The sequence below is a fragment of the Castor canadensis genome, chromosome 2 (assembly GCF_047511655.1).
Source record: "Castor canadensis chromosome 2, mCasCan1.hap1v2, whole genome shotgun sequence".
Lineage (NCBI taxonomy): Eukaryota > Metazoa > Chordata > Mammalia > Rodentia > Castoridae > Castor > Castor canadensis.
The window spans coordinates 158,643,531-158,667,345 of record NC_133387.1 but is presented as its reverse complement, the minus strand read 5'-3'; the positions used below and the strand labels follow the sequence as shown (position 1 = coordinate 158,667,345).

At 49.5% G+C, this 23,815-nt stretch overlaps 2 protein-coding genes across 2 annotated transcripts; one reads left to right on the top strand and one right to left on the bottom strand.

The window, feature by feature from the left end:
• The first annotated feature begins 1,841 nt into the window (after positions 1 to 1,841).
• Rasl12 (RAS like family 12) lies at positions 1,842 to 14,400 on the top strand. Its single transcript, XM_020172874.2, has 5 exons — positions 1,842 to 2,039; positions 3,975 to 4,031; positions 9,480 to 9,553; positions 10,225 to 10,415; positions 12,647 to 14,400. Exons 1-5 carry the CDS (start codon positions 1,937 to 1,939, stop codon positions 13,020 to 13,022), a joined length of 801 nt encoding a protein of 266 aa, XP_020028463.1. The 5' UTR covers positions 1,842 to 1,936; the 3' UTR covers positions 13,023 to 14,400.
• An 82-nt stretch (positions 14,401 to 14,482) lies between these two features.
• Positions 14,483 to 23,815, bottom strand: Slc51b (SLC51 subunit beta). The gene is made up of 4 exons (XM_020172875.2): positions 23,587 to 23,815; positions 17,247 to 17,452; positions 16,109 to 16,199; positions 14,483 to 14,880 (listed from the first exon to the last, which is right to left on the bottom strand). The coding sequence occupies exons 2-4, from the start codon at positions 17,341 to 17,343 to the stop codon at positions 14,685 to 14,687; spliced, it is 384 nt and encodes a 127-aa protein (XP_020028464.1). The 5' UTR covers positions 17,344 to 17,452; positions 23,587 to 23,815; the 3' UTR covers positions 14,483 to 14,684.

Below are 23,815 nucleotides of genomic sequence, written 5' to 3'. Positions count from 1 at the left end.
ACTCTGTCTCAAAAAACCTAAATAAATAAATAAACAAGTAAATAAAACTCAGAAATGTAAAGAAAAAAGATGAAAGCAATACGAGAAAGACATGAAATACTTTCCCCAGCATCACACAAACTGGGAAGTGGAAGAACTCATTTGCAGGCCCTGTGTGGGTCCATAGCTTACCCCCTCCAGTGGCCCTCCAGTGAGACGGTCTCTCTTCCTACAGTCTCCATCCGGATCCAGTCTGTCTGCACAGGACTGCAGCCAGCCAGGGATGTGGCTGAAACTTGGCCCCCACTTTCTCAACTTCTACAACTCCAAGGGACACCCTTGGCCACTAGTTGTGCAAGCAGTTCTGCCCTGAGGGTGTAATGTTAACAAACTCCTCCTGCTACCTTAGAGTCTTAATAACACAGCTGGTTTACTGTGATCTCCCCAAAGAGTTAATCCTGTCCAGGACAGCAGTTCTTCTTGGTTGGAGAGAAGCTGTTCCCATCCTTGCTCTGTCCCTGTCCCTGGCACCTGGTGCCTGTTGGGTTTCCATGGTTTCTCTTGCGGATGGGTGGGTGCTAACTATCTGGGTGCGGGGAAGGAGGGTGGATGTACTTAGGTTCCTGTGCCTCTAGCCTAGAACCTAGTCCAGAAATCAGGCCCCACAGGGAGCTCGAATGTACTCAGGCCTGGAGCCCAGGGCGGATTCTGCCTCTATTAGGCCAGAGTCACATCATGGAATTTCAGATTTATTTCTCCTTCCTTCAGTATTTATAGATGGGGGGACAATGAAACCCAAAGAATTAAGTGACTTATCCAAGATCACCCAAGGGAAGGAGCTGGCACTAAATCCCGAGTGACTAGGTCACTAGTGTCCTTTGCCAGGTCTGCCAGGCTCACCACCAACCCCAGAGCTGCTGTAAGCAAGAGGGGTGCCAGCTTTTAGAACAAACACACCGTTTACCTAGCAGACCACAGCACATGGAACTCATGAGCACCCATGAGGGAGAAGCAATATCCAGGATGTGTTAGTTTTCTTTTTTCTTTTTTTGGCAGCACTGGGGTTTGAACTCAGGGCCTCACACTTGCTAGGCAGACGCTCTACCACTCGAGCCACATCCTAGCCCATTTTGCTTTAGTTTTTAGATAGGGTGCCTGTTTTTGTCCCCTGCAGGTCTCAGATGTCTATCCTCGTACCTACACCTCCCTCCTGACTTGTTGGTTGAGATGGGTTCGTGCTAACTTTTTGCCTGGGCTGGCTTCTAACTATGATCTTCCAGACCGCAGCCTCCCAAATACCTGAGATTACAGATGTGAGGCGCGGCCAGGTCCGGGGATGGGTTAGGTTTGGTGAGGCTGAACCCATGAAGTCATAGCAAGGGACACTCGTCCTCTCTTCCCAGGAGCCTGGTTTCTACAGTGATACCACCAAAGGACAGGGTTGGAGAAACAACCCTGAGCTGGCCCTGGCCTAAAGGGCAAGACGCGGAGTCCAACTGGGTGGCTTCCTGGAGGAGGAGGCGGGGCGGTTTGGCAGAACAAAGAAAGGGGTGGATGCTCTTGCTGGTGGGAAGCTCCCCAACCGCGGTTCGGACAAAGCTGCACACCCCCTTCCTCTCTACCCGCTATCCCGGGACGCCCTGTCTCCGGTCCTTCCCTGCCGGGTTTGGGGGCGCTAGGGAGAAAGGGAGCGTGCCTGGGTCCTGCCCGCGACTCCCGGCGGGTGGGGGTGCGGAGGGGGGCTCGGCAACCCTTAAAAGGAGCTGGGGCCGGGGCGCCCCGCCCGCCCGCCGGCTGCGCCCCTCCTCCCCGCGGGGCGGCGGGACCGCAGCGGCGGCGCTGGGCTCGGCCGGGCGCGGACACCCGAGGGTGCGGGGCGTGCGCTCGCCAGGCGCCGACGGCGGGCACGCAGCTCGCCGCGCTCGGCCGATCGGGCCCGTGTCCTCCCCGCTGAGCCATGGCCTCGGTGTTCGGGAAGCCACGCGCGGGCAGCGGCCTGCACAGCGCGCCCCTCGAGGTCAACCTGGCCATCCTGGGCCGCCGCGGGGCCGGCAAGTCCGGTGAGTGGCGCGGGATGGGGAGGGCATTTGTGGGCCTGGGGGCTTCCTTCCCAGGTGTGGGTGACACCCCGTCTTCCTTCTGTGCCTCAGTTTCTCTGCTGGCTCTCTCGCTCCTTTTTGGGCTTTGTTCTCAGCTCCTCCCTCTCTTTCTCCTGGCTTCTATTCCTGGCCTGTCCCTTGCCTCTGTATCTCTGAACTCCTTGTCTGTGACCCCTGCTGTCCCTCCACCCCATCTCCCTGTTTCCCGGTCTTCATGCATCTCCCCACCTGTCCCAGGAAGAGAGACTCCCTGGGGCCAGCAGCAGTCTTGCGGATTGCCACCAAAGGGACGTGTTGGACACTGAGCTGCAGCCTGAGGCCACCTTTGTGGCCAGTGTCACAAGCTTGCTCCTTCCTGGTTTTGGCTGCCCACCCCCTCACCTCCTCACTGAAAGGAGTTGCTAGAAGTCCCTGGTTATTGGGAGTCTCAGGAAGGAGCACTCCCTCAGTCTGGCTCCCTGGGGGTTCTGAGACAAACCGTGCTTTCTTATCAAAGGTATTTGTTTCAAGCCAGACTACTTCTCCACTTGCTGGAAAAACATTGCACTGTGGTCCCAGATGCTAGGGACTTGTCCTTGAACCAAGATCTGGGGCTTCCACTGAGTTAATTTCCCTCAACACTGAACTCTGCCTTCACCACTCCTAGCTGTCACCATAGCAGAGACCCCAGAAAGAGGTCCACTTGCCATTTGTCCCACACAGCTGCAGGTGAGGGCAGGGACAGAGGGGTTCCTCTGCTGGCCACTTGTCCAGCTACAGCCATCAGTGAGTGATCCGGGCTCTGTTAGCTCTGGATTCCCTTCCTCAGGGTGCTCTTTGATATTCCCTGAGGGCCTACTCTCTGATTTTGAAGCCAGCCCTTCCCCCACCTCCATCAGAGAGGGGATGCAGAACCTGGTTTTCCTACAGGAAAGATTCGCCCTCATCCCTTTGAAAATCTGCTTCTCTGGATGTAGCTCTGTTGCTGCTGCTGAGCCAGTGCCTACATGAAGGAAGGAATTTTAAATTTTAAAATGTCTATTTCCTGAATATTTGTTTGCAAACTGACACTATTGGGAATCCTACAAAGTCAATTGAAGGGTTTTCTTGACAATAGCACATTACTTTGTAAGTCTAGTATACTAGTTGGCCGGCCTTTTCTGTGGCTACACTCTGAACGGTATCAGTACTGTTGATGAACTCTGCCAGGGAGAACCAGGGCTACAGTGTGCTTACTTAGGACACAATGTTGCCTGGAAATCCCAGGCCTCAGAGGGCCATGCCTTACCAGGAATGGCCCACTGATCAACTCTGCTCTCCTGTCTCTTTGACCTCAGGCATAGCTGGAATAAATGCTCTGTGCCACAGAATCTGTGTGACCCGTGTTGGGGGCGGGGGTGAGGAAGGACATGACCCTTCTGTTAGGGTCTCACCTGGCTGACCCTATGGTTATGAGGTGTATGGTCCTTAGGCTTGCCTCTCATTACTCTGGTTGCCATTGAAAAAAATTCCAGGAAGCCAGGTGCTGGTGGCTCATGCCTGTAATCCTAGCTACTCAGGAGGCAGAGATCAGGAGGATCGTGGTTCAAAGCCAGCCCAGACAAATAAAAAACCATCACCAAAAAGGGCTGATGGAGTGGCTCAAGGTGTAGACCCTGAGTTCATGCCCCAGCATCACAAAAAAAAAAAAAAAAAAAAAAATTCGGGGTACAACTACAATGACTGGCACCCCTCATTTCTTGTTTCTCTGTTCTGTGAGTCTCTCAAACCAACTCCTTAGCTCCCCAGCCTGGCTTCCTGGGAGAACTGAGCTTGGTGTCACCCAGGGACCACAGGCCAAACAAGGCCCTCTTACAGTGAGAGGACCAGCAGCAGTCCAGCCGGGAGACTGAGCCCACCTCTTTCTGCTTCTTGCAGCACTGACTGTGAAGTTTCTGACCAAGAGGTTTATCAGTGAATATGACCCCAACTTGGGTAAGAAACCACTCCTCCCTGGACCCTCTGCTCCCCAAGCCCTCCTGATGCTCCCCTGGGACCTCCCTGTGGGTAGTCCTTGACCAGCATTGCACATCTGGGGACAGAAAGGAGGAGCCCCTAGGATGCCTCAGCCCAAGGGGGGGATGTTTGAAGTGCCAGAAGTAGCCCTTTCACAGCCCATCCCAGACAGTTGGGGTTTGGCCCAATTCAGAGAACCAAGACTGATTTGCCCTAAAATATGAGGTGTGATGAGACTTTAAAAGAATGGAAATAAGAATACCAAACATAGCAAGCGGTCCACATCCAAATAGGTGCTATTCAAGATGGCCACTTAGTGTGCTTTCCCAGAAAAGCTGGATCAGCGGTTTGAGAAATTCTCCAGTATTCTCTGAGTCAGTTTTTGAAGCACACGAGAAAACTGGTCTTATTATTATTTTAGCTATATCATGGTACATGGGATAAGGGGACGTTTTGGTGTTTGTCAGAGCTGGGTTTGAATCCTTGCTCTGCCACTACTGGCTGTGCAACCTTAAGGTAGTCATTTAACCTCTCTGAGCTACTGTTTCCATAAAATACCTTAGAGAATGGCCATGCGGATTAAAGGTCAGGTCTTGGACTTGACCCACAGTAGATACTCAGGGCACATTTGCTTTTCCTTTCTCTTCAAGTGGCTTTCCAGGCATGGAGGTCAGATTCCCTCAGATTAATCAGATCAGTGTTTTGAAATTTATTTTTAGCAGCGGGGCCTTTTCCTAAAATAATCTCTTACATGGAACCCTCATTCCTAAGACAAATACAAGTAGAGTTTTATTACAGCTCACTTCTATCACATTTTTACCGTGAACTGTCCATGACAGCAACGGGGGTCTGAATGATCTTAGCCTTTTGAAAATGGGTGTTGAATTTTGTTTCCCCATTTATAAAAATTGATGGGGTCCTTGAGTGCCCTGCAAGGAAACTCAGGGCTCTGTGACGCAGGTTGACATCCTGCAGCACAGTGCTGCCACAGCAGGCCCTGCTGAACTGTCACTAGGATGCCTGAGGAATGAGCTTCTGAGCCCCTTAGGTGCCTAGCTGCCCCTCTATGCAGACTGGATGGAGTACCAGCCCCAGTGCTGGGCCGTCAAGGGTCCACAGGACTTCTTAGTTCTATGGGTAAAATTTGTTTCCTTGAGTAAAATGATTCCTTTCTCCAAAGAGATCTTAATTAGAACCCCAGAGAGTCAAACAGAGCGTGCACAGGGTTCTCTTGGTTAAGGCAGGGGTGTAGAACAGGTGATGGGGTGACAGCCCCCAAGGGGCTTGTTCCTTAAAGCTCTGGTTGACCACCTGTGCCTTGGCACAGTCTGAGGTGCTATAGTGGAGGGAGTAAGCTCAAAGGAGCCCAGGTTGCTGAACCAAGGTCACACAGTGAGTCTGAGGGGAGCCCCTTGGTCAGCAGAGGTCAGCTCCTGAGGGAACAGGACACAGGACAAAGTGGTGTGCTGGGCAGGGGAGGTGTTATCAGAGGGTAGAGTGTGGAAAAAACTGAGGACAAGTGACAGGAGCTGGGGAGGAAAGTCACAAAGCCCATGAAGTGTCTAAGATGGGCCCAGGGGGCCATCTGTCTGGGCTGGGGGCATGGCTCAAGTGATAGAGCTGCCTGTCTAGCAAGTGCAAGGCTCTGAGTTCAAACCCCAGTACTGACCCACACACACACACACACACACACAAAGAAAGAAGAAAAAGACATATGCCTAGTTCAAACGCTGCATGGTCACTTCTCATGTATCTGAAGTGCAGACCTTACTGGGTGCCCTGAATTTATTTTTTCTAGCACCCCACTTCCAGTGTCTCTTCCTCCCTGCCTCCATCTACACACTTCACTCAGGTCCTGTGGAAGGGCCCTTACTGCGGTGGTTTGAGCTTCCTCATTGAGTAATTTCAGAGTTCTGCCCTGGCAGTGGCCCATGTGGTCAGACTGTCTGGGGTGGGGGGACAGCAACCCTGCAGCGGTTAGTCACTTCAGTCTTTGAGTTCTCACTCCGGCTGTTGAGCTGGAGACCACTAAATGTTCTCCTCTCAGACATTCTGCGGGGGGGTCAGCACCATTGCATGGAGGCGCTATCCCACTGTGAGAGCAGTGGCAGCAAGACTGTGGGGCTGGAGGCTTTCCTTCTGTGGAGAAAGATCTGGATGTTCACAGGCAGGGCATGCCTCAGCCAGATGGATGAAACAACTCTCCCCTTCCCCAGGGTCTCCCAAGAGCCCAAGCACGTTTGGGAAGCCTCTTGAGATAAACATTCACCCCTAGTTCCAGCAGTTAGCAGAACAGTAGGCACAACACAGATGCTCTGTGTTGAATAGAACGTTGGGTCTAGAGTTATCCTTCAGAAAATTATCATCATTCCCATTTTATAGGTGGAGAAACTGGGGCAGAGAGGGCTCAATGAGTGGCCTGCTCAAGATCATGGAGCCCCTCAGGTGCAAAGAAAGATGAGACACTGCTTCAGCTGTGTTCCACCAGGGGCAGCTCATGCTATAGAGGGCCCAAAGGCAGAGGTCTGTGTGGCACAGGGCTCTCTGAGCCTCAGTTTCCCCATGTGGAGAATGGGCTAATAGACTGGGCTACCTATCAAAGCTGTTCCTCATTGCTGGCAGTGATGGTTGGAGCTGGCAGGAAGACTCAGTGCTGGTGCGGAGCCCCAGGAGGGCGAGGGCTCTGGGGTATCTTCTCCCATCATGGAACAGCTGTGCCATGTCTCCTGACTCAGCTAGAGGGGGACCAAGCCAGCTTCGTGCCTCTCTTGCCTTCGTCTTGTTCCAACAAGGACACAAACAGGCACCATTTCAAGGCACTACTCTGACCAGAACTTCTTTGGTGCCTTTTATAAATTTGTTACTGCAAATGAGAGAATGCAAAGGACTCTCTCCTTGGCATTCAAGTCCACAAGATATTAATCAGGAGTTATGAGGAGCATATATAAAAGGACAGTAGAGTGTCCTGAGTTAGGGAAGGCTGTGCGCCACTGTCTCTGAGGCCAGTGACCTCCCCTGTAAAGGGGACACTGGACCAGATGATCCTGAGGTGTCTTCCAACTTGCCTGTCCATGCTCTCATCCCTAGCTGCACTGGGGCCTTCTGGTCCCACCTTGTGCTCTGCTCAGATAGAGCTGGAGGACCAGAGGATCCACTGAGCAGTGAGGAGCAAGCAGGAGGCGGTCTAGCCTAGAAGACCCAAGTTCAAGTTCATGCTATTGATAGGGTGCTGTGCATTCCCTCCTCTGAGCCTCATCTTGTCATCTTTCCTTAGTGGAGCTAACAGTAACCTCAAAAGGCTGTTGGAGGTAAAGGGGTACCGGGAGACCAAGACTAACTCCTCTCTCTGGGCTGGGCCATGCCTGTTTGGAGGGAGCACTTAAAAAGGGGTGCATCAGACAGCATTGCAGGAAAATAAAGACAGATCTGAAGATGTGGCATTCGGGGACAGCTCTTCTTGGGCCAAATATAGTTAAACTTGAAGCATACTTTCCATTGGAATTTTTTTTTTTGCTTTTGCATAAGAGTGGCTATTTATCCAAGTCCCCAAGCAGACTGGGGACGAGGAGCTGTCTATGATTCATGCTGGATGCTAGTGGACCTGGAGCATGTCCAGGCCTGCTTGGCTGCCAGCGGCTCTCAGAGAGAAGTGTGTGACTGCACATTCAGCCAGGGCTGCGGGGAGCTGTTCTCACAGTGGCTGCTGCCAGGAAGGCAAGAGCACCCCAGTTCTGCCCAGAAGGGTGTTGGGGGGGAGTCAGATGCCCCTGGGAGCACCCAGGGAATGGTGAGGACCACATACACTCACATACATGTGCCAGTGGCAAGGGAAATGTTGGGGGTAGAGCGATCGATTGCTGATGTGGTAATGACGTCCTCTTTGCACACCAGACCACTCACTGACCACTTGCTGATTTCTCAGGTTTGAGGTAATAAACTGAAAAAGAAAGTTAAAACTTGTAAAATCCAAACAAGGTCAGTAATTTAGTTCGTGAATTCATGGTACAAAACTGATAATGAGTTTCCTAGTTAGGTAACTGTATTGTGACTGTGTAAGGTGCTAACATGGTAGAAGCAGTACTCCACTTGTGCCTGCCTAGCAAGCTCATGGTCCTGAGTTCAAGCCCCAGTGCAAGAAGAAGATTAGAAAGAAAGAGTTGGTGGAATGGTTCAAGAGGAGGGTGCCTGTGTAGCAAGCATGAGGACCTGAGTTCAAATTCCAGTACCACAAAATAAAATAAGCTTCCAGACTGGAACTGTGGCTCAGGTGATGGAGTGCCTGCTTTGTAAGCTTGAAGCCCTGAGTTCAAACCCCAGTCCCCCAAAAATAAAAAGTTGCTTTTTTTTTTTTTGCTAGGCCTCAGTGGCTCATGCCTGTATTTCTAGCTACTCAGGAGGCAGAGATCAGGAGGATCAAGGTTCAAAGCCAACCTGGGCAAATAGTTCCCAAGACCCTATCTTGAAAAAAACCCTTTGCAAAAAAAAAGCGCTGGCATAGTGGCTCAAGTGGTAAGAACACCTGTCTAGCAAGCGTGAGACTCTTGAGTTCAAACCCCAGTACTGCCAAAAAAGAAAAAAAAAGGGGGGGGGAAATAAATAGGTGTTAGTTTGCAACTTCTATATGAATCTAAAATTATTTCAAAATAAAAAGAACAAAAACACGTGGAAATGTGAGCCCACCTTATCAGCCTGGAGCTGCATAGTCCCCACTGCCCTCTCTACGCGTTTATGGCAGGCCAGGCCCCAAGCCCAGGAGTCCATCCGGTCCTCACTCAGCCCTGGGAGATGGGACAATAGATGTGCTAATGCAGGGACGTGCATTAGTACAGCGCCTAGCACAGAATTCCCGTAAATGAGGAAGCAGCCAGAGGGCCTGACCAAATCACACAGCTAAAAAGTAGCTAAAGTTGGCTTTGATTCAATGTGGCCAACTTCAGACTCCTCTGCTGTCATGTTGACAAAGATTAGTTGCAAAACCTTGGAACTTTAAGTGAGGTCTGGCAGTCCTCCCCGCACTGTGTTGTGCCTCTTTCTGTTGTCTCATCTCCCCCTAAGAGCTGTCCTTGAAGGCCTCCTCCCTGCCAGGTACTATGGTCAGAGGGATGGGGTGGGGAGGCCTGAGGTTCAGGGAGGAAGGGACTGTCAGTGCTGCTTCTGAACTTACACTGCCCTGGGCCCTGGGCCACACACACAGCCAGAACCAGACAGGTATGTGAGTGACTCTGGTGCTCTGAACCTGGCAGGTGAGGCAGCATCTCCTAGGTGGAGGGTCCTCCCATGCCTTCCAAGAGGGTGACAGTGACCCCAGCTCAGCTGATCCAGTCAGCACTGCACAGGAGTCCAGCACAGAGGGAAGCTGGGACATAGACCCCATTGTTACTGAGTGGCCTGCCCTCCCTCTGACCTGGTGGACCATCTGTGTTACAGAGGATACCTACAGCTCCGAGGAGACTGTGGACCACCAGCCTGTTCACCTGAGGGTCATGGACACCGCAGATCCGGTAACATCACGCCCATGACCCATGGAAAGCTGAGGATTGGGGCAGCCTCAGATGGGAATTTGGATCCCTTTTAAGCTCCAATTTGCTATGCGACTTTGAATGAGGCACTGACCTTTCTGGGCCTGAGTCTTTCACTTGCCTCATGGGACAGGTCCTCCCCAGGGGTGCAGGGATGACAGTCACTGGCAGTAGCTCAGATCCTGTGCTACAGGGCTTTTTGCTCATACACACATAGAGGCAGGTGCTCACCTGTTTACACAAATGCCCCGGGTGAGAGCTCATCAGCCCAAGTCCCCACAACACATCTCCTCCATGTCCTCCATACCCCCTGCCAAGGTTGGATACCAGTTATTGTCTGAAACCAAGAGGCAGCATGAACCTGACCCCAAAGCAGCAGTGCCCAGGGACAGTAGGTCTCTGTAGGGGCCATGCCAGAGTCTTTGGCTCTGGGCCCAAGAGGGGCCGAGTGTCTGGCTGGGTGGTAGGAGGGAGGTTATGGGACAATGTTTCCTTTCACACCAAGCCAAATGCACACTCAAGTGCCCTTTGACAAGGTCTCTGCTGGGGAACAATATACAAAGACCCATTGGGGAGGTGGGAAGGGCGGCCCAGGTGAAGGCCTTTACCCCAACCTCCTCTGCCCCTGAGTGGACCCCTCTTCTTCTCCCCAGGACACCCCGAGGAACTGTGAGCGCTATCTGAACTGGGCCCACGCCTTCCTGGTGGTGTACAGCATCGACAACCGCCAGAGTTTTGAAGGCAGCAGTAGCTACCTGGAGCTGCTGGCTCTGCACGCCAAGGAGATGCAACGTGGCTACCCTGCCCTGCTGCTTGCCAACAAACTGGACATGGCCCAGTACAGGTGAGCATGGCAGCCTGGCCCTCGCCTCTGGAGCTCGCTTTCCACGTTTGCAGGGACAGGGTGGCATCGCCGGGGAGTTAGTTAGCTGCTCAGAACAGCAACCCCCTCAAATTTAGATTAAAAACATTGTGTTGTGAGGTCAAGGGGAGGTGGGGGGGAGCTGGTCTTCCTGTCCTTAGGCAGCTAAGGACAGGAAGGGGAGGGCATCTGGGCCACACAGGCACTGGATCCCAAAAGTCAGAAATGAAGCCACTTCTATCCACATGGGCCTCTGTGGGTCTCTCTCTGCCCCACCCTTTCTTGCCTGAGTCTCTGCAACCTGGTCCCACTCCCAGCAGCTGACTGGTCATTAGCTGCCCAATTTCAGTTCCAATGAGAGGCGCTGATTGACTCCTTGGGTCAGGTGTCTGTCTGGTCCAATCAGTTCTTGCCTTGCTCAAGCACAGAGCTCTAGGCTCACTGCTACACTTGGTTGCGGTGGGCAGGCTCTCTTTGAAGGGTTTGACCTTGAACCAGGGGTCACAGACTGGGCCAGAGGGTAGATTACCACAAAATGCCGCAGCCATATTTTGCTTGGCTGGCACAGTGTTTTAAACAACCCAGATTGGAATGTACCACAGGTCCCACCTTTCCCCGTGGTTTACCACCACCCTCTCCTCATGTCCAAGTGGCCTGCCTAGCCCCAAGGCCCTTGACGCTGGTGCCCACACTTAATGAGTAATCCCACTGGGCTCTCCAAGATGGACATTGTTCCCTGTGGTTAGTCCACTGGCAAGGTGTGGCACCTTCCACCTGTCCCTGCCTACTCATGGCTGGTCACTTCCACTTTTCCAGGCCCCCAAAGGCCCAGCAACTGGTGTCACTGGTCCTCCTTCCTAGGAGAGTCCCTTTGTTTAGATCGGGTCAGATGTGCAGTGGGAGAAGGGAGCTGTGGTTTTGTGAAGGAGAGCCATGGGGAGGGGGGCTTTCACTACCAGTCCAGCCCTGAGACGTGGAGAAATTACGTCTTGGGAAACTGTATGATGTTAAAGCCACCAAATGTGGTCTTTGAGGACTCACAGAGCCTGGAAGATGAGTCAAAAGACTGGATTGTGGGCTGGGCATGGTGGCTTACGTCTAGAAGTCCAGCTACTTGGGAGGAGGAGATTGGAAGGATTATAGTTCAAGACCAGCACATCTCAATCAACAAGCTGAGTGTGGTGATACACAGGTATAATCCTAGCTATTGCAGGAAGCATAGTTAGGAGGATTCCAAAAGTATGAGGCCTACCTCCATCAAGTCCGGCTTTAGTAGCTTAGGACTCGATGGCACACTAGACCTGTTAGCTGAGTGCTGTCTATGTGTCCCATGCTTATCTTCCAGTCAAAAGGTCAAAGTGTGGGTTACAGCAGCACTTCCCAACCCACTATCAAAATGTTCACTGAATAAAATAGGAAAAAAAAAGAGAACTTATGCTTTTTCCCACCACTCACTCATACACATGCGTGCACACACACGATTTCTTTTCTGAAGATCCATCATTCAAGCCCCACAATGGCAGTTACAGGTTCAAGCACATCACAGAAGCACAGGGGGCCTCAGGAAGCGATGAGTGTAGGCAGCACACCAGCCCCGGTGGAACCCTTCAGTTCCAATCACATTTTCCCCTGAATCTCCTGCCACCACGCAGCAGTGGGGGGCAGCTAGCCCACTCCCAGCCCCTGCTCCTGCCAAATTAGCCTTGACTCAGAAACCTCTTCCTACCCTGGCGTCCCCTCTCATCTTGGGGTGTGCTGTCACCTTCGGGGATGATAGCTGGGTGGGAGATTTGGCCTCAGGACCTTTCTCTAGTTGACTGCATGTGCCAGGGCTATAAAGGAGGTCACTTCTGGTCCAAAGAACCCACATTGGGGTAAAGGAAACGGTGGGCTGGGAATGGCCTTTCTTTGGCCACAGGTAGGGTGTGGCATGGGGGACTTTGGACCAGCTGCTCTCTTACCCTCATCCTTACTCCTATATTCAGGCTTTGGTGACATCATCTGCTATTGAGCACTGGCGCTATGCCAGGTACTGTGTTAAGCACTCAACAGGAATTGTCTTTCTTAGTCCTGAGAGGCAGGTGTCACTGTCCCATTGTACTGACAAGAAAACTGAGACTGGGGTGAAGATGAGACGTGGGCCCCAGGCAGAGGGAAGCCAGGGGTAGGACCTGCCTTGCTTGACTTACTGCCTCACCCTGCCTCTTCACCAGGCAGGTCACCAAGGCCGAGGGTGCGGCGCTGGCCAACAGGTTCGGGTGCCTGTTTTTCGAGGTCTCTGCCTGCCTGGACTTTGAGCATGTGCAGCACGTCTTCCATGAGGCAGTGCGGGAGGTGCGGCGGGAGCTGGAGAAGAGCCCCCTGGCCCGGCCTCTCTTCATCTCTGAGGAGAGGGCCCTGTCCCACCAGGGCCCACTCACCGCCCGGCATGGGCTAGCCAGCTGCACTCTCAACACTCTCTCTACTGTCAGCTTGAAGGAGATGCCTGCTGTGGCCCAGGCCAAGCTGGTCACTGTGAAGTCATCCCGCGCCCAGAGCAAGCGCAAGGCACCCACCCTGACCCTACTGAAGGGCTTCAAGATCTTCTGAGGGCCCTTCTGCAGGAACCCCAGGCTCAGCCATGAGCAGGGCTGCAGGACAGGGGATGGCTTATCACCACCAGCCTTTCCCAGATAGACAATAGCCCTCCCTCTGGTGGACAGCTGACTCCAAGTCCAGCTACCAAGTAATGTCCCTGCACTCATTCTACTACGTGAGCAGAAGGAAACGCAGGGATGCTGCTGTGATTTCCTCCAGGCCTTGATCTCCATGGTAACCACTGCATCCATAACTCTTGAGGGAAACAGCCACTGTTCCATCCTAGAGACCTGGGGTCAACTTAAGCAGGAAGAAAACTGCAGTGCCTGAGCTGCTGCAGCTACAGCCAGGCCTGTTGTAGCCCCTAGTGGCAACTCTGGATGGATGGCTTGGAGAGGTCCTGTCCACCTGCAGGTTGAGAACAGCCTGTAGAACAGCTGGCCCTGATGTCCTAGCACCACCTGGTAGAAGGGAAAAGCAGGGTGACTCCTCAGAGGCTAGAGCCTGACCCTACCATGTCTTCTGACCTTAAAGAAGCCCCAAGCAGCAAACCCTACAGTTTATCCAGGGAAAATCTAGTTTATATGATCCTACAGGAACACCTGGATGGGGAAAGGAAGTCTCAGGCAGGGTATTTCTAGCACTTTGCCTCTCCATGAAGGAAGTGGGGAGGGACTGTGGATAGCTCAGTGTAGGGAACTTCCAGCATTTTTTCACCAGCCTCTTGTCCCCTTTTTGTTAAGGGCTTTGTCCATAGATCCTTAGGACCAGCCTCTTCAAGTTTAATGACCAAAGCTACAGAACAAAGTCATTCTCTCCAATGACAGTCCCCAGGAAGCCCACAGCTGGGGCAGATGCCATTTTGGTGGGCACTGCTGCCCTGCCCACTTGTAGGCAGAAACACAGTATACCAGTAGTCTGTGGTCTCCTTTGGCAGGACCCGGGACCCTCAGCAATAGGGCTGAGTGTTGAAAGCATTTGGAGTTAATAAGGCATATTTTCACGTAAATTATTTGGTATTGCCACCACAGCTATGCCACAACACCATGGCTCAGCTGTGGGATCAGGATACTCCCACTGGACCTCACTGTTAGCAAGAGAAGGCTCAGAGGCAGCAGGTACCATTGTTTCAAACCACATACCGTGGACCCTCAACAGATAAGCAGGTACAGGAGAGGGCTCTGGTGAGTAGAAGAGCTGGAGCGGGGATTCTGACCCCTCCAGCCAGCAGTCTCAGGAGCGTGGACTGAAAACTCTAAGCCAGTGTTCAGCCCCATTCTATAGAGGGAGAAGCTGAGGTCAGAGGGAGGCATGGACTACTCAAGACCACATGCTAAGCCTGGCCCACAGGCTGGCTAGGGATTTTACACTTTTGCTCCAAGCCACTTGTGTGTGCATGTGTGCGTGTGCGTGTGTGTGTGTGTGTGTGTGTGTACCACCACCATCTGAAAGAACAATGCAATTCCAGTTGCCCACTTCCAGAAGCATTTTAATAAAATATATTTTAAATAAAATTTTCATTGGCTTGCAATTCACCAGTGCATCATATTTGCTAATAAAAACACTAGCCTTTTTGGGGGATGACTGTCAAACGTGAGGGGTTTCAGGCCACTGTGCTGAGCTCAGATCCTGGTCACGTGCCTGACTTGGGGTGACACGTGCTCTGAATGCTCCCTAGCTCTCTGTTTTTGATGGGTTTGGAAAGAGAACCAATGAAACACGTTTTTCTTTTAGCTCAGTTCCCACTTGGTCCACATTTGGCTTTTCTGAGATTAGTGTTTCTTTTAGACTGTTGTTTTCTTTGATTCCAACATCATCCAAAGAGTGGACTTCTGGTGTTTCTTTTTCTTGTAGCTGCATCTTTCGATTTCTGGGAGAGGAAGAAGCATTGATAACGAGTACTGAGTGGCTAGAACAGGTCTAGGGCCCTGCAGTGGTTAGAGAGTTTGAGGGGAATCCTGTGTCTGGGAGCTGTTGGGGTGGAAGTGATGGTGGTTTGATCCCTTCTACAGAGAAACAGCTTCCCCTTGCATAGGCTCAAGTCCTCAGGCCTCATCCCCACCTAGGAGCTCTGCTTTATTGCCACCTCTCCCCTTACAGAGGCCAGAGAAGCACAGGCCTGCATTGTGCACTTAAGCCTGAGTCCTGTGTTCTTTTCACCAAACCAGTCCTTGTTCCCCCCACACCCTATCCCAAAGTGGCGGCAGGTAATTCCTAACTAGCCTTTTGTCTGTGTTTACATCCCTATATCAGCCTGCACACACCACCAGTCATGTGTGTAAAACCTCACCCTGCACACCTCACTCCCCAGCCCAAGCATCTTCATTGACTCCCACCGCCCACTCCTTCAACCTGACCTTCTTCCAGAAACTTCCATAAATCTATCCTCTCTCTGAGTTGGTTTTACTCAAGGTCCCCCTAGACTTCCTGGCTAGGGAATCTGCTTGGGTCACCAGGGAAAGCAAATCAGTGTCTGCTTCTCCCGCAGACAGCCACCTTGTCTCTGAGGAGGGCGGTAGTACTAGAGTTTGAATTCAGGGCCTCCCACTTGCTAGGCAAGAGCTCTTCCACTAACCGTTTTTGTTTTAGTTTGTTTTTTCTGATAGGGTCTTGTGCTTTTGGTCTGTGTTGGATTTGGACTGTGATCCTTCTACTACCAATTTCTGAGTAGCAGGAAACACCTGGCCATTTGTTGAGATGGCTCTCGCTAACTTTTTACCCAGGCTAGCCTTGGACCATGATCCTTCTATCTCCCCCTCCCAAGTAGCTGGTATTACAGACGTGAGCCTCCACACCCACCTTCTTAATAGTTACACTATTGAGTAACTATTAAGTTACTTGCACCTTCTTAACAGTTACACTACCCTTGGTCATTCTCCCTTGCCCACCTGGGCCAGGGAGGGGGGCAGTAATCCAAGGCATTTGCTGGTTTGTTTGTTTTGTTTTAAAACAACTTTGGGTTCTCAAAGGACCCTAGTGGCTATATTTTTCTGTTCCAAAGGGTGGCTAGCCAAGGACCCTAAGTAACCCCTCCTAGATTTCTCTCTGGTAAGGCAGAACTCCTAACCCTCTAGCAGCCACCCAGACCAGCTCCTCACCTTTTTGCCTGAATGTTTCTTCCCAGGAGTACCATGCTTATCACTACCACCACAGCTGCCAGGGCGAACATGGAATAATTCCAGGGAGATGCTGAGGAGGGACACAAAACAGAGCCTTGACGAGCAGCCAGGTGCCTCTCAGGCCACTGGTAGTTGGGGCTTGGGCTTAAAACTAGCTCACAGTACCAACTGTCCCTGGCTGTGGACACCCTCATCAAGACAAAGATGAGCCCCTTGCCCTGGGGGAACTCCCAGTCTAACCAGCGAATCTCTGCCCTGAAGAAGCCCCAATTCAATAGGGGAAACAGGACTGCAGTTGAATAAAAGTGAGGAGAAAGAGGACAAGGGAGTGAGAATGTGGGTCATGATAAATTTCACGATTTTCAATTTTACCTCCTTGTGTAGTTCAAGGAAAACAAGGAAGGTGGAAAGAGAGCCAAGGAGGAAGGGAAAGGAAGGAGCGACAGTCAGACTGGATTTAATAAGTGCTCACAGATAAAGTGGCTAGTTTTAATTGGGATGCTCCAAATTTGTCCACACTGTCCCAAAATAAAGCAGGTTCCATTCTCAGGCTTTTGCATTTTTGTTGCCTCTGCCAGGAATGTTCTTGCCCCCAAATAATCAGTAATCAGCATAGCTAATTCCTTCTCTTCTTGCAAATACCACCCCCCCCTGCCCCGCCCCACCCGGCAAATCTTTATTAAAATGTCATGTTCTTCCTGAGGCCTGCCTTAAGCACAAGCACATTACCTACCCTTGCTGCTTTCTCCCTCTTTCTCTCTTACTGTGCATCACTAATCAGGCTTTTAGTTGCTTTGTTTGTTTATTTTCCACTGTGGTTTATTCTCCCCTCCACTTGAGTGGACACTCCACTAGGGCAAAGGTTGTATTTTATTCACTGCTGGACCCCCAGTACTAACAACAGTGCCTGGCACACAGTAGCAGCTCATGATCTGCTGGCTGAGTAAGTGAGCCCCGCACCCTGAGAAAAAGAAGGGGGAAGGGTTTCAGCCCAAGTCCCCATTTCCTCTCTTGGAGGAAATGTGCTTCCTGATGGGGTCGGGGAGACCCCCCCAGGGGGCTTCAGGCAAGCTGCTCTTTGTGTGGAACACCACCACACCAATCCCGCACCACTTACCATCTTCTACACGAAAAAACCAAACCATTTCTTCCAGCAGCTCCTTGGACACCACGGTGCTAGCTTCGACTCGGAGAGCTTCCTCTCTATGGTCCATGTCCCTGGTTCTGGTTGGGGAGTGTTTCTGGCAGCGAGTCCTTTTTTGCCCCAGCTGCCCTCCTGGTCTCCTAGATTCTGTCGCCTGAGCAGACAAGCGCCGAAGACCCCTGGAAACAATGGACAGAGAGTATGACCCGATATGCTTCACCTCCCCTCCATGCCCAAACCCATCTGTCCTTCTGCCCGAGGTTTAAGGGCCAAAACAGTCTGAACCAAGTAGAAAGAGGGGCCTGGAGAGGCAGGGACCACAGACGTGGGAGTGAGTTAAATATTTATTAAAACTCATCATGGAGGCTGGAGGTGTGGCTGAAGTGATAGAGCGCCTGCCCAACAAGCAAAGCCTTGAGTTCAAACACAGTACAGGCAAAACCCAAAAACACTCGTCACATGGGCGGGGAAAGCATTGATCTCGGAGTAGAACGGGCCGAGCCACTGGTGACGGGCTCTGGGACCCCTGCAGAGGACATCCCAGCATCCCTACCCCATCTCTACAACCCACAGCGTTCTAGCAAATTACCCCGCCCAACGCGGTAGCCAATCACAGGCCGCTGTGTCCCCCACGTGACAAAAGCTGGGCCTATCATAGTCTCCCTTCTGGTACACCCCAACTGGGGGCCTTGCTGAGAGCCCGGGTTCCCAGGATTGACTGGTAAGTGCCAAGTTATCAGACTTAGTTTCTGTTATTTGTAAGGGATATTCCTGAACCCACGCTCCCTGGATAAATCCCTTCCTTAGTTTGAGCTTGATTCCACGACTATAAAATAAAGCAGGTTAAGCTGGCTGTGTTGATCAAACCTCAGACCATCTCAAAACAGAATTTCGACATATTTTTGTTCTACCTTACTATTACTACTTAACAGAAAGTTTTCTAGTATCTATGTTTTAAACCCAATGAGAATAATTTCGGCAACTTATTTCACTGAAGCCAATATATCCAAAATAATTATCATTTCAACATGTGAACAATATAAAAATTTATTGAAAATTTTACATTTTTGATACCAAGTCTTTGAAATTGAGTATAAATTTTATGCATATTACATACGTCAATTCCCACTAGCCCCATTTCTAGGGCTGCATAGCCACATGTGGTTAGTAGACAGCCCAGGTCCATGAGTTTGGCAGCTGGTCCCCATGTCTGTTGTGTCCCCGGCATAAGAACTGTAGGACCTGAGAAGTGGGCCTTGAGCTGAGGGACAAAGGCATGGCTCCCAAGCTGCTCTGCCTTTGCTTAAGTGTGTTCAGGAAAAATCCTCCCCTCCTCCTCATTGATCCCGTGAGGAACAAAAGAGGAATTAATAAAAGCAGAGGTGGAATCAATAAAGTAGAGAAGGAAAACAGAAGGTGAACAAAACCAATAGCCAGGTTTAAAGTATTAATAAGATGAATCTCTTAAGATTGATCCAGACCTTAAGAAAGACAATGCAAATTTAAAAATTATAGGGAGCCATACACCAGTGGCCCACACCTATAATCCTAGCTACTCAGGAGCCCAAGATCAGGAGGATCGAGGTTCAAAGCCAGCTCAGGCAAATAGTTCTCAAGACCCTATCTCAAAAAAAACCCATCACAAAAACGGGCTGGTGGAGTGGCTCAAGTGGTAGAGTGCCTGCCAGGGCCCTGAGTTCAAATCCCAGTAGGAAACAAAACCTAAAGGGAAAAAAAATTGTATCAATGTAGTTCAGTATATGAATAGGTTAAATGAAAACAAACAAACAAACAAAAGCCCCATGATTAACATGTGTGATAAAATCTGCTAGGTGGCTGGGGGTCCTGCACACATGTGCAAGACTCAGCACCAAAACCAACCAACCAACTCACAAAATCACTGCCAGGAGTAGAAGGAAACTGCTTCATGATGGTAAAGGCAAAATATTAAAATCCTACATCCTGGGAGAGGGGAATTAGGAGTTATCATATGAGAGATTCAGTTTTGTAAGATGGAAAGTTCTGAAGGTAGATGGTGATGGTGGTGATGGATGTACAACAAAGTGAATATTATTTTTTTAGAGAGAGGGACTTGCTATGTAGCCCAGGCTGGTATTAAACTCAATATCTTCCTGCTTCAGCCTCCTGACTGCTGGGATTACAGATGTGCATCACCGCACCCAGCTAGGGTGAATGTTGTTTTATTTATAGAACACTTTACAAATTTTTGTCATCCTTGAGCAGGGGCCATGTCGTTTCAATTTTAATGTGTGCGCTACTGAAGCAAGCACAGGTAAATGTTCTTAATACTACTATTGAGCCATATTCTTTAAAATGTTTCAGATGGTAAACTTTATTATGTGTATTTTACAATAAAAAAAAATCCTGCAGCAAACATTATGTTAAACAGAGAAGCTTTAGATACATTCCCCTTCAGGTAAGGTGAGAAGATAACAATTTTCTGGTTGTATTTGACAATTGCAGTTTAATCTAGACTAGAGGTCTTGGTAAATGCTCAAGGAAAGAAAAAGAATTGATAGGCAAGAGATAAAACTCATAATCTGCAGCTACAAATCATTTACCTAGAAAAACAAACAATTGTACTGATAAAAGTGTTCATTGAGGTCATGCTGTACAAGATCCCAGTAGCATTCTCCATATTATTAGTGAACTGGGAATTAAATAAAAATAAGATATTCACAATAGCGTCTAGATTAACCTAACCAAGAATACAAAACAGTTCTTTGATAAAAATCTTCACTCTAGGACAAAAAAAAAGTGATCTGAATAAATTATAAAGATGTCAGCTATCCTCAGAGCAATCAGTTTCACTGAAATCCCAATCAAAATGGATTTTTTAAGGACCTTGATTAACTTATCCTAACAGTTATATACATCTACACACTGCAAGTAGCTAAGTCAACCCCATGGGGGAGAAAGATGAAGAGAAAAGCCCACCAAATAGAGGCACGCTACCAAAATACGTGGTTTTAATATAAGACCACAATGTCAGAACAGTGACTTGAGAGCAACCTCTGCACACATGGGGACTTGATACACAATAAATGTGTCTCCACCAAGTAGCAAAGGGAGGAATTATTTAGCGGATAGTGCAGGGAATACCAGCTCTCTACATGGAGAAAGCTAAGAGTGCATACATGTCTAAGAAACGACACACATAAAATAAAACAGACCCCATGTAAGTGTGAGAGGAAAAATAAAAATTAACAGAAGAGGTTAGAACATCCTAAACAAGACTATAAGAGTTCAAATCCTTTAAGGCAACAAAAAAGTTATGAATTTGTATAAAAAATAAGGGTATCTGTTCTTTTTTGGCAGTAGTGGGATTTGAACTCAGGGCCTTATGCTTGCAAGGCAAGCACTCTACCACTTGAACCACATCTCCAGCCCTAGAGCTGGGATTGCTTGGCTAACGTGAACATTCTTAATACTATTGAGCCATGCGTTTAAAAATGGGATACAATGCTTGCAGTGCTTAAAACCAAGATGGGATTGCAACTGAGAATTGCAAGTCAACAAGAAAATGACAGAAATCCCAATAGATACATGGACAGAGGACACAAAGGGGCAGTTTAAAAAGTGGGGAATCCAAAGACTAGCAAAGCATATGAGGAAATGCTCAAACTCCTTGGCCAGAAGAATGTAAGAGAAACAAGAATGATTTACTGCTTGACATGTTACAGATCGGCCTACTTTGAAAGCTGGATAATGCCTCCTGTTGGGGGCCTCTAGGCTATAGGCTTAGGCATTGAAGGAAGGACTGGATACCAGGCAGCCACCTGGAGAGCCAGTGAGTCAAGTTAGGTGAACTCACCCCTGGATACAGCGGGCTGCCCCTGAGAACAGAGACTAAAGAAATGATCCTCCAGGAGGCATAGCAAGCTATTTACCAAAACTCAAAATCTATACACACAAAACTACACATATTTTATGAGAACACAGTTTTTAAAAGGATACCTGTTAAACACATTGGATAGGTGTGTCTGTGAGAGGAGGAATAAGAGAACAGGAATAGAGAGAAAAGTAACTAAAGGAATAAAACAAGAACCGGACATGGGGGTGCATAGCTGTAATCCCAGCTACGTGGGAGGTAGAGGATGGGAGGAGCAACCCAGGCAATAAGTTTGAGAGGCCCTATCTCAACTGATAAAAGTTGTGTGTGGTGGCATGTGTCTGTCATCCCAGCTATGAGGGAAGTATAAATAGAAGGTGGCCTGGGTATAAACACAGGGCCCTATTTACAAAATAACTAACGCAAAAGGCCGCCTGCCTAGCAAACACAAAGTCCTGACCTCAAACCCCAGTACCATTGAAAGGAAAAAAACAAAACAACAACAACAGAAACCCAAAATATAGGCTGGACCTAGTGGCTCATGCCTATAATCCCAGCTACCCAAGAGGCAGAGATCAGGAGAATTGTGGTTTGAGGCCAGCCCAGGCAAAAAGTTAGCAAGATTCCATCTCAATTAATAAGCCAGGGTGATGGCATGTGCCTGTTATCCTGGCTATGCAGGAGGCCCTAGGTAGGAGGACTGTGGTCTGAGGCAGCCTCACAGGGAAAAACTCGAGATCATGTCTGAAGAAAGAAAAGCAGAACAAACAAACAAAAATTTAAAAAAACAAAAAGGTTGGGGCATTGCTCGGGTGGTAGAGGCTTTCCTAGCATGCAGGAGTCCCTAGGTTGAATCCCCAGGACTGCTAAATAAATAAACACAGCAGGAGAACGATGTGGACAAGACATATCCTGAAAACACATGTCCTAAGTCACTAATAGGAACAAGAGGTGAAGGGGGAACAGGTGCGGCCAAGTCCATGATCTCAGCCACCCTATCCTAAAATAGCCAGGAACTTTCACAAATAACTCGGATAAAGTGCTTTAAGAAGACAGAAGAACCACCGACGGATTTTAAGGGAAAATATTTTGATATGAATACAGAACTGAGGTAAGAATTTCAAATGTGAAGGATCGTTCATGTGTCAAGGTGGAGATGGCAGTCAGGGAGGAAGAAGGATCTTGTTTAGGTTTCAAAGTCTCAGATGCCCCCTTCCTGCTTATAGAATGGCTAAGGGATCTGATCCATGTTCCAGCTCCACCCAACTGCTCTGAATGCTGTGCTAAGAAGGATGAGGCAGTCTGGTCAGTCGTCATGCCTGGATTAATTAGTAACATCAGCACCGCCACCCAGGCCCACACTGAGGATCATGGAGCTCCAGCTATCCAGCGCTATCTTCCTCTAGGGAGTGGGATGGGGCCTAGACACCTGGACATTCACCGTGAACCCTTGTGTACACACTACATTCATGAAGACAATGCATATAAACATATCATTCCTTCTTTTTCTGGAGGGTGGGCAGGGAGCTGCTGGGGAATCCAACCCAGGGCCTTGCACATTCCAGGCAAGTGTTCTACCATGGAGCTACAACCCAGCCCACACATTTTTAATGTATATATATTTTGTACATTTGTGTGTAGTTTACAATGCCTGTGTATATGTTGTACTTGGAATATTTAATTAATGGAATTAATCAGAGAAGTGTACAAAACACTTTCCTAGCATGCATGAGGCTCTACACTAGCTCCCCAGCACTGGAAGGAAAAAAAAAAGGAAAGAAAGAAACAAAAAATAAAAGAAAGAAAGAAAAAGATGCCTGGAGACATCTACATCTACGTCCACAGTGAAGTACATGTTTTAAAATACACATAATAATGTTAACAGTAAACATACACCAACAAAACCCCAAAATGACAAGATGGCTACAAGGCGGAACCCCCAACTGTTAAGCAAGGGGCTTATTTGTACCAGAGTGCTTACCCAGTTTGCTTCTAGAGTGAGCACCATATTCGCTTTTTTCTTTTTGCAGTACTGGGGCTTGAACTGAGGGCCTTCACTTTGAGCCACTCCACCAGCTCTATTTTTGTGAAGGGTTTTTCCAGATACAGTGTCGCAAATTATTTACCCAGGCTGGCTTCGAACCTCAATCCTCCTGATCTCTGCCTCCTGAGTAGGTAGGATTACAAGTGTGAGCCACTTGTGCCCGGCTCTCATTTTTTTATTTTTAAATTAAACTTCATGCTTTATTTGGATTTCATTAGTTTTCCCATTAATGTCCTTCTCCTGTTGCAGGATCCAGTGTAGGACGTCAGATTACACTTAGTTGTCATGTCTGCTTAGGCCCCTCTGTGTTTGGGAGATTCATGCATTTGAAGCAGAGCTTAACCATCTGCCATCGACTGTGGTTTCTGCCAGAAACCCTGGACCACCCATCCCCCTGGCAGGCTGGGAACACTCACCCTGGATCCTGGGTTCCTGGGGCCTCAAACTCCAGGGTACAGCACTGATTTCTGTGTTTTCCTTCTCTTCCTCCCAGGAGTGTGGAGCTGTTTGCACTTGACTTCTCTTCAGGAAGGCACAGCTGTAGCCTGGGAAAAGTGCTGGGAGAACCTGTGACTGCCAGCCCATCTGATAGCTCTGCCCTTAGCACACGCCCAGGTCTGGTGCCTTTGTTGCCATTCTGGGGTG

Coding starts and splice junctions, on each gene's coding strand:
- Rasl12 (XM_020172874.2), top strand. CDS start 1,937: ATGGCCTCGGTGTTCGGGAAGCCACGCGCGGGCAGCGGCCTGCACAGC. Junction 4,032..9,479: donor TGAATATGACCCCAACTTGG/GTAAGAAACCAC, acceptor TCTGTGTTACAG/AGGATACCTACAGCTCCGAG. Junction 9,554..10,224: donor TCATGGACACCGCAGATCCG/GTAACATCACGC, acceptor TCTTCTCCCCAG/GACACCCCGAGGAACTGTGA.
- Slc51b (XM_020172875.2), bottom strand. CDS start 17,343: ATGGACCATAGAGAGGAAGCTCTCCGAGTCGAAGCTAGCACCGTGGTG. Junction 16,200..17,246: donor GTTTTTTCGTGTAGAAGATG/GTAAGTGGTGCG, acceptor GTCCCTCCTCAG/CATCTCCCTGGAATTATTCC. Junction 14,881..16,108: donor AGAAACATTCAGGCAAAAAG/GTGAGGAGCTGG, acceptor TTCCTCTCCCAG/AAATCGAAAGATGCAGCTAC.